Source organism: Capricornis sumatraensis, chromosome 4 (assembly GCF_032405125.1).
Source record: "Capricornis sumatraensis isolate serow.1 chromosome 4, serow.2, whole genome shotgun sequence".
NCBI classification, from domain to species: Eukaryota; Metazoa; Chordata; class Mammalia; order Artiodactyla; family Bovidae; genus Capricornis; species Capricornis sumatraensis.
Window position 1 is genome coordinate 117,414,387 of NC_091072.1, and position 15,522 is coordinate 117,429,908.

A 15,522-nucleotide genomic window follows, 5' to 3' on the forward strand; every position below is an offset into this window, starting at 1 on the left:
GGGTCCCTCCCCGGCCAGGGCCCTGTGGTCCTTCACCCCTCGTGTCACCTATGTCCCTGCCGCCCTCCACGCAGGTCTGTTCCCAGGAAGCCTTGGCTGCCTCCTTCACTCCTGTCAGGGAGCCCCCGTCAGGGTTCCCGACTCTCCTACATTGCCTTTGATGGATTTGGCACTGACAGCCCAACACATCCAGCCGACAGTAGGACAGCCCCCTCCCCGCTCTCCCTAGCCTAGAAGTATTGCTTAAGCTCCTGCAATGCACCGGGCTCTGGGAAGGCAAAGTGTCAGAGGAGAATGCCGCCCCCAGCCTCTAGGGGGTGTCCTCTCTAGCTGGGCAGCCCCCTGGGGTGAATGCAGCCAGGAGATGAGGACTGGGAAAGGGTCATGAATCAGCAGGATTTCAGATGGGCTTTTACTCGGTAGGTGTGCACGTTGTGGGCCACAGAGGCTTTTAGGCCGGAGCAGTCCAAGCAGTGTGGATATCCCCTGCACAGGGCTGAGGGACAAGGATGCGGGGTGAGGCGTGCGGATGGCCGTGGGGTTACAGGTGGAGTGGGGAGAGCAGCTGCCACGCTCCCCTCCCTGCCGTGCTCCCCTCCCTGCCATGCTCCCCTCCCCACCGTGACCACAGGCCTCGCCAGCCCCTCCCTCACCTGCCACCACACGCATGGCCTCCTTCATTTCCCCCACCTGGGCCGGGTCGAGACTCCTGCCTCTACTACCTGAACCACTTTCCCCGCTCCTTCCAGCTGAAACCATCTCAGGACCTTCACGCTCATCTGTGGGCCTTGGAGAAGGTGGAGGATTCCCTGGCTCCCACACCAACCCACCCCCATCCCCCTGGGTGGGTGAGAGCCATTCCCGTCTCCCAGCACCTCCTGATCTCAGGCACACAGCCTCCCTGTTGGATAAGGAGGTTCTGATCCTCTGCCCATCCTTCCTCTTGTCCTTCTGCCCAGTCCCAAAGATGCCTTCCGAGCCGTGAAGAAGAGAATCGTGGGGAACAAGAACTTCCATGAGGTGATGTTAGCTCTCACGGTGAGTGCCCCGTCCCTCCATCCATGGGGGACCACAGTCCACCAGGGGCCTGGCAGGACTCCCAGCCACCCTGGGGCCCGTCTTCCAGGTGGTAGCAGTTCAGTCACTAAGTCGTGCCCAACTCTTGTGACCCCATGCACTGTAGCCTGCCAGGCTCCTCTGTCCGTGGCATTCTCCAGGCAAGAATACTGGAGTGGGTTGCCATTTCCTTCTCCAGGGGATCTTCCTGACCCAGGAATTGAACCCAAGTTTCCTGCACTGCAGGTAGATTCTTTACTGGCCAAGCTACGGGGCTGTGAGCAAAGCACTGGCCTGTCTATACAGCTGGCCAACATGGAGTGACAAGAGAGGCTATGGAAAAGTTCTTTCCATCCTACTGGTGTGGGGAACAGATACATGGAGGCCCACAGCCCTCCAGGGCACGTCATGGGACACCTGGGCTGAGGACCTGCCTGGTGACACAGAAGCTCAGTGCACACAGGCCTCTAGGGGGCAGTACCCAAGTTGAGTTCCAATTGACACTTGGACTAATTGGCCTTGAGAAATGAACATGATGCAAATCTCAGAGGCCAAGGCCAGTCCTTGCCCACAGCAGGGCAGGACAGACATGAGCTGGCAGCCTGGCGGTCAGGATGGGTTTGGCTGGGGAGTGGGGTTGGGAGGACTCTGGCTCTGCCTCCCCCAGGCAGTACTTCTATTTGGATTAGTCCACTAAACTGAAAGCAAAGGCAGCTCCTGCCAGGAAGTGGAGACAGGGATAGGGGAGGAAGTTGAACACCTTTTTCCCAGGCCACAGGGTGACCATTTCAGTGAAAGTTCTCTGCTTTCTACCTGAAGAGCCACCTCCCTCTAGATTGTGCTCAGCTCAGAGGCAGCCTCAGGACAGGATTCTGTGGGTACCAAGGCCAGTCAGCCAGGGACCTCCAGCCAGTACTCAGCCCTCTGCCCACCCCAGGCTCACCCCAAGCCACCCAGCCCCTGAATCCAGCCTCGAACCTGCTCCTCCATGTCTGGGTCTCACTTGAGAAAGCCGCGTCCTCTGTGGGGTCTCTATGCTGGGACATGGGTTGGGGATGAGGGTGGGGTCCTGGGTGCCCCCCGTCCTCTGCCAGGTGCTCACAGGCAGCACACGGCACCCAGGTCTTGGAAACCTGCGTCAAGAACTGTGGGCACCGCTTCCACGTGCTGGTGGCCAGCCAGGACTTTGTGGAGGGGGTACTAGTGAGGACCATCCTGCCCAAAAACAACCCACCCACCATCGTGCACGACAAGGTGCTCACCCTCATCCAGGTGAGTGCGGGCAGCCCGGGGCAGGTGGGGAAGAAGGCGCCCCCGTCAGTGCTGCTTTTTGTCTGTCTACGCCGGTTTCTCTCATTGGGACCATTTTGCTCGTCTGCGGATGGGACTTCTGGATGAGGGAGCCTGGTTGGCAGAGGCCTGGCTGTCCAGGTGATGCTGCCAAAGGACCAGCGAGTCCAGGAGGGAATTTCTGCTCCCTGGGGGTGGCAGGCAGGCTTGCAGAGGAGCCACTGAGGAGTGGTTATCAGCCCTGTCCCTTTGTCCCCTCTCAGTCCTGGGCTGACGCGTTCCGCAGCTCGCCCGACTTGACAGGTGTGGTGGCCGTCTACGAGGACCTGCGGAGGAAGGGACTGGAGTTCCCCATGACTGACCTGGACATGCTGTCGCCTATCCACACGCCCCAGAGGGTGAGGGGCAGTTGCAGGGGTGGCGGGGGTCACTCCAGAGGGGGTTCTGTGGCTGTTTCCTGGGGGGGTGGGGGGTCCTGACCTTCCAGCCTTGCTGATTCAGCCTGTTGCCTTCTAGACTGTGTTCAACTCAGAGACACAGTCAGGACAGAATTCCGTGGGCACGGATACCAGCCACCGAGGGGACTCCAACCAACACACCACACCCCTGCCCACCTCAGCCCTACTCCCCAGCGACACGCCCATAACGCCAACCCCTGAGCAGGTAATCAAACCTGGGTCACAGCCATGCAGGTCAGGCCATAGGCCCGGCACCTCCCCACACATTAGGGAGGGGGCCCTGTCAGTGTGGAAGTACTCCAGCCAGTCCTCAGGCAGCCCCACAGGGGCTCACTATTTGGGAGATGAGGCTCAGAGAGGTCAGTTAACTTGCCCAGAGCCACACAGCCCAGTGAAGACAGGGCCAGGATTCAAGCTCAAGTCTGTGACTCCGGGCAGGCTCTGTCCTGCACCTGGGCCCTTCTCCAGACTGTCTCCTCTGGGGAGGCTTCTGGGCAACGCCAGGAAGAGGAACGACTCAGCAGACGGCCCCTCATCCACAGCAGCTCCACTCCCTGCAAGGGTTTGCTCAGGCGCTCACGTAAGATTTCATTTGAATAGAGGTTCTTGCTAAAATAATGGTTCTCAAACATCTGCACAGAAAAAATGTTAAACCCTTGTCTCACAGCATGATACTTCCCATCAAGCCCTAAGAAGAGGATTGGGGTTGTATGTAGTGTAAGATCCTGGAGGCCAGTCCTGGGCAGGGTTTTCTGGCGCCCCATGAGTAACTTTGCAGGACTTCTTCAGACCATGCCATTTGTCCCTCCTGCCCCTGAGGCCAGCACCATTGCTTCTGTCCTACGAGGGACATCCACAGCCATGCCCAGCATCTCTGGGTGTTCGGTCTGTTTACTTGTGGATGGGAGTCGTTCATGGCCTGTGCACTGGGGGTATCACTTCTGAGGTGTTTTACAAATGTCTACGTATTGTTTAGCCTCAGAAACAAATAAGCTTACCAACAGCCTTCACACTCAAACCTATTTAATTCCGTACTTCTAGCAAGTTATGAAGTCAATCCCCAGAGTTACAAATATTACTAGAAAAGTTTTCCTAATAAATAATAGGCCCAATAATAAAAAGTGCATAAATATTGTAAAATCACCCTGTGATCCAAAACTGATCTCAGTTCAGTTCAGTCGCTCAGTCGTGTCCAACTCTTTGCAACCCCATGGACTGCAGCATGCCAGGCCTCTCTATCCATCACCAACTCCTGGAGCTTACTCAAACTCATGTCCATTGAGTCGGTGGTGTCATCCAACCATCTCATCCTGTCATCCCCTTCTCCTCCCGCTTTCAGTCTTTCCCAGCATCAGGGTCTTTTCAGATGAGTCAGTTCTTTGAATCAGGTGGCCAGAGTATTGGAGTTTCAGCTTCAGCATCAGTCCTTCCAGTGAATATTCAGGACTGATTTCCTTTAGGATGGACTGATTGGATCTCCTTGCTGTCCAAGGGACTCTCAGGAGTCTTCTCCAACGCCACAGTTCAAAAGTGTCAATTCTTCGGTGCTCAGCTTTATTTATAGTCCAACTCTCACATCCACATATGACTTCTGGAAACACCATAGCCTTGACTAGATGGACCTTTGTTGGCAAAGTAATGTCTCTGCTTTTTAATATGCTGTCTAGGTTGGTCATAACTTTCCTTCCAGGGAGTAAGCATCTTTTAATTTTCATGGCTGCAGTCACCATTTGCAGTGATTTTGGAGCCCCCCAAAATAAAGTCAGCCACTGTTTCCACTGTTTCCCTATCTATTTCCCATGAAGTGATGGAACCGGATGCCATGATCTTAGTTTTCTGAATGTTAAGCTCTAAGCCAACTTTTTCACTCTGCTCTTTCACTTTCATGAAGAGGCTTTTTAGCTCCTCTTCACTTTCTGCCATAAGGGTGATGTCATCTGCATATCAGAGATTATTGATATTTCTCCTGGCAGGTTTGATTCCAGCTTGTGCTTCCTCCAGCCCAGCGTTTCTCATGATGTACTCTGCATATAAGTTAAATAAACAGGGTGACAAAACTGATCTAACTTGGTTATAATTTTAACCAGTTTGCCTGAAGTCTGGCCTCTGTGTAGATTAAGACTGCTTATGTCCAGTGGAAGAAGGTTCTTGCTAAACAAGACTGAGTAGCCTGAGTAGTCTAATTTCAGAGGGCCCTTCTGTCTTTTGGGACACGTTGATGTAACTCCCAGACTCCTTGTAATTAGGTCCCATCTGACCCAGACACGCGGGGTTTGTGATCAGTCATTTTTCCACTCGCTTCTACCAAGAGCCTTCATTAAACAGGCCAAATGTACCAAACATTTCACAGGTCTGGAAGGTGCTGGCAGACTGCAGTAGACTGTGGCTGCAGGCCCACTTCTTCATCTGTAAGGGGTAGGGGGTAGTGATATCTTTCTCATGAGACTGTGGTCAGGGTTAACTAGCAACATACGATAAGTGCTTGTCACTTAGAGGTGATCGGAATGGCAACTGCCTTCACAGCCACTGTGAATTTATATGATAACACTTGTATTCTGAAATCAACTGGGTCACCCAATTTAGAATACATCCAGCATTTCCCAAAATGTAGGCCACTAAATCTTAGACTCATGAGATAGCCCGTGATCAAAGGGTTCATCAACCAGGTCATGTCTGGCAACGTCCACAAGGGTCCCTTCCTGGACGTTCACGGTGTCCACATTGTCCATGAGGACACAAGACACCCCACAGAGCCCACGGTGTGAGATGCTACACCAGGGCACTTCCATCACCTCACCTGGGTGCTAAGACTCTGCGACTTGATGCACAGCTATTTCCCAAGCCAGGACTGGGACCCTGGTCGTTGAGAATCTGCTCACATGCATGCTCAGGTGGGGGGTGGCACTAGGACTTACCCTCGGTAGAATCTGGGACACCAGAGCAGGCCGGAGCAAGACAGAACCCCGTCCTCCTAGGAGGACGGCCTCCCTCCTCTCCCCTCGGGGGAACTGCCCTTCAGGGCCTCGTTAGGCGCCGGCATCCATAAGATGCTGGAGTGCTCAGCTTCTTTCCTCCTGGCCTCTCCCTGCTCTGGGCACCCTGGCTTGGAGATGGTAACGGTTGGTAGCACCTGTGTAAGCGGGTCAGTGGGGATGGGAATAAGCCCCCCACAGGCCTCCTGGCACAAGGCTATCTATGGTCCAGGAGCCTGGAGAGAGTGCTAGCAGGTTGGGCTAGTGGTGCCAGGCTCTGGGAGGGGCAGCGGCTCTGGACCCTAGCCTCACTCAGCAAGACCGACTGTGTGTTCCAGATTGGGAAGCTGCGCAGCGAGCTGGAGATGGTGAGCGGGAATGTGAGGGTGATGTCAGAGATGCTGACAGAGCTGGTGCCCACCCAGACGGAGCCGGCGGACCTGGAGCTGCTACAGGTGAGTGGCCACTGCCCCTTGCTCAGCCTCCCCGCTCCCCACCACCAGGGCAGTTTCCATGGCGACTCTGGGCTCCTAGGTCACAGTGGGAGAGGTTAAAACCAGGCTCCATCAGGTTGGAACTCAGCTTCTACCACTTGACGGTGTAAACAGTAAAGTCCCTCTTATCTCAGTTTCCTCATATGTACAAGATTGCTTTTATGGTTCACATTGACATGAGAATTAAATAAGGCTTTGCATGTAAACACCCCTTCCTGTGCCTGGTTCCACATAGCTCCCAATCAGTGTCTTGAGGAAGGCTGGAAGGTGAGGTTTCCAGCCATCAGAAGAGGAAGCCTAGCAGGCAGGCATGAGCTGGGATCTAACGGCCAGGGCTCCCGTATGTCAGGTGATATCCCCAGGGTCCCGCCCCCCCCCCCCCCAGCTGGGCATGAAGGGGCTGTATGTGGGGAAAGGCACCCTCCCAATGGAGGTCATCCCTGGGGACCCCCAAGGCCCAGGAGCCACCTGAACCTGTGAGGGGACCGAGGGCGTGATGTGATCAACTCATTTGGTGACTTTCCTGCTGGACCCTCGCATTTCTGGTGGGCGGAGCTGGGTCATTCTCATCTCTCTGTCCCCAGGCCCAACTGAGCTATGTGGCCCTTACCTTACTGCAAAAGCCAAGGGGAGGAGTGAAGTCGGAGTCTCAGAGTTGGGTGAACCCACAAACATGAAGTGTAAATGACAGAAGCCTGAGTGAGTTGGGAAGCAACAGGATTACTGTAGTGCAGTTAAGTTCAGGTGTCTCATGCCAGGGCCATGCGGGCGTGAGTGATTCTGTGGCCTCAGGAGGCTGGCTGGCAGACGGGGTGACCCTGGGACAACTGACAGGCGCTGAGCATGTCCCATGTGCCAGGTTCTGATGTGGGCACGTGATACAGGGTTACTCACTCAATCCTCCCCTTTCGCCCCATAAGGTAGATACTCTCACTGTCTCCATGTCCCAGGTCAGCAAACTGCTGAGGCAAAGGGATGTCATGGGACATGCCCAGGGTCACAGAGCTGGTCATCAGCAGAGCTGGGGTATGAACCCAGGGACTGGGCCAGTGTCCAGTTGCTGCTTTTCCTCTCTTGAGAGGGGTAGGTGAGGAAGTGGGAACAAAGTCACAGTGTGCTTAGTCATGGGGGGAGGAGAAGGAAGGCCCATGGGAGGCTGGAAGGAGTCTGGGCTGCCCTGCCCCATGCTCAGGGGGCAGAAGAAATCCCAGAAGAGGGTCTAAGTTGGGGAGGGGCAACAGGGTCTGCAAACAACCAAAGTCAGTGGTCTTCATGATGCCAGGAGAAAAGTCTGGCTTGTGGCTGAGTCCACAGCGCCCAACAGCTGTCTGTTGGGACCTCAAGACTCTAAGCTGGACCCCTGTCCACCTGATGGCAGGCCCCGGGGAAGGAAGCGCTCAGCCCTACAAATGAAAAGCCTGTGATGCTGCAGCTTCTTTTTTTTTTTTTTCTTTTTCCCAAACAAGCTTAAATACATAACACTAACTGATTAAAAGTCAGTCAGTCACCTGGTGACTAAATGCAGTGTGGGACTCTGGAACAGAGGGGAAAAGGACATTAGTGGAAAAGCTGGTGAAACCTGAGTGAAGCTTGTAGTTCAGTTAATAGCAGTGTACCCATGTTAAGGTCTTAGTTTTGAAAATGCCAAACTAAGGTAAGGAGAGGCTGGGTGAAAGGATTTACAGGAACCCCTGTGCTCTCTTACCTTGGGAACTTTTCTGTACATTTAAAATTATTACAAAATAAAAGGCATTAAAAAAAGAAATTAGACTAATGAGGTAGAAATTTGGAGTGGGAGTTTGTGGATAATAGTTGGATCACCCAGTTCATTTTTATGCTTTGGTCACAAAAAAACCTGCCTGCCCCCTGATAAGTGGCAGGTGTTTCATCAGCCACCTTGCCCCAAATCGGAGATGGTGGCAGGAGCTCCATCCAGAGGTCCGCACAGAGCCAGGTAAATGCACAGCGCAGTTCCCATTTGGTTGTGTCCAGTGTGCTACACACTTAGAAATGAGACGCCGGTGATCGTCCTTAGAACCCCAAAAGCTGTTCCCTGCAACCTCAAGTCCAGTGTGGAGACCGCTGCTTCTCCATGGCGCGCCGAGGACCGGGCATCCGGAAGGGACAGCCTCGCTCCCAGTCCAGTGGCCATAGTTGAATCCCTTCCTTCCCCGACAGGAGCTCAACCGGACGTGCCGCGCCATGCAGCAGCGGGTCCTGGAGCTCATCCCCCGCATCGCCAACGAGCAGCTTACCGAGGAGCTGCTCATCGTCAATGACAATCTCAACAACGTCTTCCTGCGCCACGAACGGTAGCCCCGCCTCCGGCCCCGCCCCACCGCCTGCCCCGCTCCGGCCCCACCGGCTCCTCTGTTCACACCCGCTGACCCCTCATCTCCCTCCCAACACCAGGCCACCCGCCCAGTGCGCACTCTGAACTGTCTTCATCCAGCGCAGGCCGCAATGCCCGCCCCCCCTCCACCCCTCCTCTCCTGCCACCCGTGTGTCTGCATCCCGCCTCCGCCTCCGCCTCCGGGCTAGCACTGGTGGTGGCTGAGCGCGCCGGCCCAGCCTTTCCTGCTCACTGGGCCAGTGGCGTTAAGAGCCCCTGCCACTAGAGGTGTGGGCTGGGGGGTGGCCCACAGGCCCAGTCTCGAGGTGACCAGGACCCCTCTGACACCCACTCATCAGAGCTCGTGTTTATCTGGTTGTTTCAGGTTTCTAATCACTCCTCAGTGTCTTTGCTTGATCCTCACACCTGGGAGGCAGGTTGCACTGTCACCCCCTTGTTAATTGTTCAGAGGTGATGTAATTCACCTGGGGTCACACACGGAGGGACAGAACCAGGTCCAGAGCAGATCCCAGACCGAGGTCTTCAGCCCACCCAGCAGCAGCTTGGCCTGTCTAGGGTGGTTTAAGAGTCTCCATGAAGTAGTGTAAGAGATGTGTGTCCTCCTTACACCACTTTAGACACTCACCACATGCACAAATGTTTGTTACCAAACAAGGTCCAAAAAAAAATCCACACCTTTACTATGTGCGTGCACCCCCTTTTCCTTTTCCTCTCTAGTCTCTTCCTGTTGTTTGTTTAATGCTAGTTGTAACTAGATAATCGGTCATCTAATTGGGACACTTGCTGGTGAAAGAGGCACCCTGCTAATACTCCCCTGGGGCATACACTGGATTGTCCGGGGCAAACCTGGCCAGTCACCACCCTGTTTGTGACCCATTCCGTGGGTTTCGAGACCTGCAGTGGGCAAAGCTCTGGCCTGGTCTGTCTCCTTGACCCAGGTCTTTTCTGTCCCATAGGTTTGAACGCCTCCGAACAGGCCAGACCACCAAGGTAAGAGGCAGCTTCTCCATATTAATGACAGGAAGGGCTGTGCCCACCTCCCTCCCCAGGTATCCTGGCCAGAATGTGTCTTCTTAGCCAGGCTCTTAGAAAAGGCTTCTTCTAAGTTTTTTTGTCATTGTCCCTTTAGGGTAAACAAGGTTCTGCCACTAGCTGATGCCCTAGGGTCTTGTGAACCTCCCAGCGGGTCCAGCCAAGCTAGAGCCCAAGGGGAGGAAGAAAGACTCCCTGACGCCCAGTCATAGCTGCTGGGGGTGAGGAGGGGAGGAGAGAGCCTAATGACACACCCTCAGGCAAAGAATGCAGGTGCCAGTGCTTCAGAGCAGAAGGGAATGAGGCTGCACCTCCGGTCAGAGGGTGATGGTGGCCTCTCCCCTCCCCACAGGCCCCAAGTGAGGCCGAGGCAGCCCCTGACCTGATCGACATGGGCCCTGACCCTGTAGCCACCGGCAGTCTCTCATCCCAGCTGGCAGAAATGAGTAAGTGCAGCACTGGGGGTTCTGGCCAGGGTACGTTACCTACCATGGGTACCCCTGCAGCTCTTGGGGTGCCCTCTCATTACACAGTTGGGGCTGGAGTGCCCACAGCAGAATGTCGGCCCAGCCCCCACCTCCCCGGGGTCCCCTGCTGAATCTAGCTGTGGGGCTCACGTCTTCCTGCACAGCTGGGATAAAACACGGGAGATTCTCCCTCCCAGCCCCATAGCCCCTGAGCCCGCTTAGATCTCAGAAACCCTGCTGTTGTGTGATTGCCCCTGGATCATCTGGTGAACTTGGACACATAACGTGGACACCCTGGACCCCTCTTCTCCTGAATAAGCTTATGCACAGAGTAGGCTTAGACCAGGCCAGGCCCAGAATGGGCTCCTGGTGCACGTCAGCCGTCAGCACCATCGTCACTTGATCTGTTAAGTGTTATCGGCTGCCTGCTCAGAAGTAATTGAGAGAGAGGAGGTGAGGTGCCCGGTGTCCCTCAGCCAGCAGGTGGCCTGTCCCACCCATATGCCCCACCCTGCCCCACTCCAAGTTGCCCTGCTTCTCCAGAACCGACCTGGGCCTGGCAGGAAGCAGCCCAGCCATGACTCCAAGGACAGCCAGGCAGACCCTTCATGTGGTCTTTTTGTCCCCACAGACCTGGGCTCCAGCAGCGTGAGGGCTGGCCTGCAGTCTCTGGAGGCCTCTGGCCGACTGGAAGATGAGTTTGACATGTTTGCACTGACGCGGGGCAGCTCACTGGCTGACCAACGCAAAGAGTGAGTGCTGAAACCCACCCTGGGCTCCTGCGGTTTGGGTCAACCGCTGTCAGGGGAGGGCCTCTCTCCAGGTCCCTGAGCTCGGTGTATGGGTGGGCACACCAGCCCCTACCTGCACCCCCTCAGGATGGCAGAGTTTTTCCCCCTGAGTCAGTCCTACATGGCCTGGGATGGATGAGGGAGAGACGCCCATTGGGTGACGACTAGCTTGGTTCCAGAATCTTACACAAGCCGAGCAGATGAGGAAACAGAGACTCTGAGAGGCTGGTCATTTGCCCCACCTCAGGCAGCTAATGTTTGACAGAGTCGGGAACCCCAGACTGTCTGGTTCTAAAGCGCAGTGTCTCCAACCCAGCCCAGCTCCCCACTGCACTGTACACCATGTACCAAGCCCTCAGAGACTGGTCCAGTGATTTCTGCTATTCTGCAACCAGCCTTAATTTCCACGAAAGTTGCATTATCCCACTCGAGTCTGCCTGCCCTGCCCTCGAGCTTGGGCTCTATGCTTCCTGGGACTGTCCATTTTCAGGGAGATACTTTTAGCAGTGGAGGCCACATGGCCAAATGTCCACCAGGCCGGCTTCCCAGGACCAGCTCCATACGGCTGGTCAGGGGACAGGGTTTGCTTAGGGCTGTTATCAGCCTTTTGCTTGTAACCCCGGGGCAGGTACCAGGTATCAGGTAACCAGGATGTACAACCAAGGAAAGCACTGGACTAAGGGAACTTCTTGGCAAACTCCATTCCGGTGTCCTTGGGAGCTGTTGATAGGCCTCCAGAGGGCCCAGGGGTCCCCCATCCACTCTGGCCAGTCCCAGTGAAACCTGACAGGCTATAGCCAGCCTGGCTCATAGGGCTGCTCACAGCCCCACCCACTGGCTGGCCAGTCCTGCCCTGTGAGCCAAACCCATGAGTCTGGGGCGGAGTTTGTACTCCCAAGCCCAGGTGCCCTGGGACCAGCGGCTCACGGTCACCTTGGAGGTAGGGGCGCAGTGAGGCTGCTGTGTGACTGGAGGCTAATGAGTCTGGTGGGACTTGCCGCCAGAAGGGTGGCCCGGCTGAAGGCCAGAGAAAAGCACACCCTGAGCTTGCCTCCAGAGCCTGCAGTCTCTTGGGGGTGGGAGGTAGCCTGCCTGTGGGCCGCTGCTGTGCAGTGCTAGGCTGTGGATCAGCTCGTGTAAAGGGTCAGAGGCAGGGGTAGAGTGAGACACCCAGTTTTCTGGTTGGCTGCAGCCCCTTTGCGTGGTGAGCCATGTGACAGGGTTAACTCGCCAATTCCCATGCCCTCCTGGCTACCTCTGTTCTTCAGAAAGGCTGCCTGAGAATTTAGGGGTTTATTCTAGAGGCCCCTTTAAGTTGCCAGCCTACCCAATCCCCAGGGAGGCAGGTTGGCGCTATCAGAGCCCATGTGCTATGCTTGCGCTGGTCCAGCCCAGCTCCAGCAGTGTGAGGTGCTCCCCACCCACCCCACCTGGAAGAAGATTCCTCCTCCCTAATGGCGCAGGGCTTTCCTTTGAGGCTAGAATCCCAAGATTCTCATCTTCACCTCAACAGCTGACCCAGGGACTTCCTGATGGTCCAGTGATTGACTCCATGCTTCCAATGCAGGGGGCAAAGGTTCGATCCCTTTCAGGGAACTAGATCCCACATATCGTGCATGACCACCAGAAGAAAAAAGACTGACCCAGTCTCACCTCCTCTCTGCCAGCAGTTCAGGGCAAGAATGACAGCTCTTCCCAAGCTGCTGGACCATGTCCCCGAGGCCTCCCTGGATGTCCCCCTCTGTAGCAGCCAGAGAGACACCAGCCCCCTTGTTAGCACGGGCTTTCCTCCCGCTCCCCCTGAACCTTCACTGGAGACACAGCAGATCCCTCCCTCCCCATCCTCCTCTGCTCGGAGGGTACAGTGTCCCCTGCGTTTCCTCCCAGTCACCAGGGCTGGCACCCCCGAGCACATGCAGAATCCTCACCCGCCGTCTGCAGGTTTGTTTTCAGCTGCAGAGTGGGGTTCCCCCGTTCACACACAGCCTTCACAGAACAACAGATTCTGAAATTACGCTGTGGGAGCTGCTCTGGAGAGGGTCTAGATACGAGCTCTCCATGACCACGGGGTCTGGGACGCTGTGCTCATCCCTGTAGTGTGGCCAAATCCAGGAATAGGAGGTCGGTGGACTTGGTCTCTGACCCCCAACACCTCGCTTCTCCAGCCTCGCTCTGCCTGTCATGCAGGCCACATGTCTGACCCAGGTTCCCAAAGGCAGGAAAGGAGACCTTTTGCTCCATCTCAAGGCAGGCCTGCAGATTGGTGCCCCTCTTGGGGCTCCTGCCCAGGCACATTCTGAGTCCACACAGAATGTGGGTCTAGCCCTTGCCCACCCAACCCCTTCCCTCCTCGTGTCGGCTGGCATGTCTGATATGGTGAGGGTGGCAGGTAATGGCCACAGTGGCCTCTGTATTTCAGGGTAAAATACGAAGCCCCTCAAGCAACAGATGGCCTGGCTGGAGCCCTGGATGCCCGGCAGCAGAGCACTGGAGCGGTAAGCAGAGGGGCCTGTCCAGAGGAAGGCTGGGCAGTGCTTGCCTGGCGGTGCCCCTGGTTTATGACAGGAGGTGTGAGAGTGTGGATGGGAGGGGCTCGGCACTGACTTGGAGCTGAGCTAGTATTCAGCCCCTCTGCCCCTCCAGAGCCCTGTTATCTGCAGGAATGTGGACAGAGGGGGCTGGAGGACAGACCCTAAAACCACAGGGAGGCACCCAAAGGTGCCACGTGTATTCCATTTAACTGCTGGCATATGTGGAATGAAAGCCACTTGCCACACGGAGCACACTGTACCAGCCACTTGCCCCCTCGGCAGGAGCTCCAAGGACAGTTCCCTTGCCTTTAAATTTGTTTCTGGGTGCCTTTTGGGCAGAGAGCGGTAGTTACAACGTGCAGGACCTGGGCGCTGGAGAGGCAAGGCCAGTGAACAGCAGGGCCAAGGAGGGGGTTGGTCACAGCCCAGGGCTTCAAAGGTGCAGGTGGGACTGGGCGCTGGGAGGTGAAGCCTGAGGGGCAACTGGGAGGACTGGCTTCTCCTGCCTGAGGTGGGAGCCCTGGGCAGTCTGGAGCAGAGGTTGGCAGGGGGACGTTTATCTAACTTGATTTTAAGAGGACTCAGCCTGGAAGCTGGGAGAGCAGTCAGGAGGCTGTGGAAGCTGCCCTGTCCTTTGGAGTGGGGAGGGGGGCACAGGAGATGTGGGAGGGATTCCCAGCTGCATCCCCAGTGTCCCAGGAGTCATTCCCAGTCAGAACGGGGCAGGACCAGCAAAGGGCTCAGATGCCTCCTTGGGTGTGTTGTAGATCTGCCACCACGCAGAGTGCGTTTACGCCCTGAGTCTCAGAGCCTCCCACTTGGACCCTGTGTCCCCTGCTGAGTGAGCATTCTGTGCCCCCCACTTACTAAGTCATCACACAAACCCTGAAGGGGTCCCCTTTGCAGATGAGAAAGCCGGGTCCCAGAGAGGGTGAGTGAAATCACAGATCTCATGTCCTTCGCACAGTGCCTGGCACGTAGTGAAAAGTTTTACCTTCATAGCACTGCAGTGTGGTCATCTCACTTACAGAGGAGACACCAGGGCTTAGAATTGAGGTCATTTGCCCACGATCTCATAGCCATTGGTCTGTCCAGCACGGAAACCAGTGCTGGTAACGAGAGCCCCAGATGACCTGCAGAGCTCCAAGGAGCAGAGTTGCTCCCATGCTCAACCTTCCTTTTCCATGGGCCATCAGTCTGGCTCCAAGAATCCAGACGAGTCCAGACAGTAGGGAGCGCGTCCCTCCACCGCCACCTGGTCTCCCATGGGCAGAGACTGACCTCTCAGCCATGTGCCTTCCTGCTACAGAATTGGGGTGGTGGGGGACAGATGTCACCTGCTAGGGCTGCAGAGCAGCTCAGGGACCTGACGAGCACTGGGACGAGGCCTTCTGGCTGCTGCCCCACCTGCCGTCAGCCTTGGGACAGAAACACACACACCTCTGTCTGCAGAAAAGCAAGTTCTGCCGGTTCATCTTTGGTGACTTGAGAGATTTAAGTGAGTTCTACCAATCAGGGTACAACTTCCTCCAAAGTAGGTCATAGACATCTGCTCACGAGATGCTCAAATCTGGCCGAGGACTAAGGTTTTCTCCCTCTCAGCCGTCAAAACATGATTCCAGGCAGCAAAGTACCGAAGGACTCAAGCGTCAACCCTGTAGGTGGCCGGCTGGTGTTTGCCCCCAGGGGTTGATGAGTCCTGGGAGGTGAGGATGCTGGACAGCCTGTGCCAGGCCCCAGGCTGGGTCTGTCTGGCTGGGGAAGACGATCACGGGCTGATGGGCCAGGAGCCAGGACCCTAGGCTTCCTCCCCTATCCGTCTGCTCTGGGGCCCTGGGCATCTCCTGTTTGCCCATCAACAAACATGACGGGAAACAGGTACAGCAGTGCTCCTGACACTGGGTGTCCTTCCGAACCCCCTGAGAGCCAGTGGAGGGCGGCCTACTCCATCCTAGGACTGCTCAGCACACCCACCGGGGTCTGTGGGGTGAAAGTAGTGGGGGAGGCTTTGCCCCACCCATCCGGGACTCTGGGGTCCCCACAGGGAGACCCCTTTCCTGTTCCCTTTCCCCAGCCAC

The 15,522-nt window shown here is 56.1% G+C and overlaps 1 protein-coding gene across 4 annotated transcripts in view; it reads left to right on the top strand.

Moving 5' to 3' along the window:
- The window catches only part of TOM1 (target of myb1 membrane trafficking protein), a 38,925-nt gene that overhangs the window by 19,825 nt on the left and 3,578 nt on the right, over nt 1–15,522 (top strand). For 3 of the 4 annotated variants that reach the window (XM_068969693.1, XM_068969691.1, XM_068969692.1), the window contains exons 3-12: nt 960–1,038; nt 2,179–2,328; nt 2,610–2,744; nt 2,863–3,009; nt 6,115–6,231; nt 8,449–8,582; nt 9,580–9,613; nt 10,008–10,101; nt 10,754–10,874; nt 13,333–13,408. In XM_068969693.1, coding sequence (XP_068825794.1) covers nt 960–1,038; nt 2,179–2,328; nt 2,610–2,744; nt 2,863–3,009; nt 6,115–6,231; nt 8,449–8,582; nt 9,580–9,613; nt 10,008–10,101; nt 10,754–10,874; nt 13,333–13,408 — 1,087 coding nt within the window. The remainder of the gene's footprint in view (nt 1–959; nt 1,039–2,178; nt 2,329–2,609; nt 2,745–2,862; nt 3,010–6,114; nt 6,232–8,448; nt 8,583–9,579; nt 9,614–10,007; nt 10,102–10,753; nt 10,875–13,332; nt 13,409–15,522) is intronic. The other variant, XM_068969694.1, reaches the window with a different exon arrangement.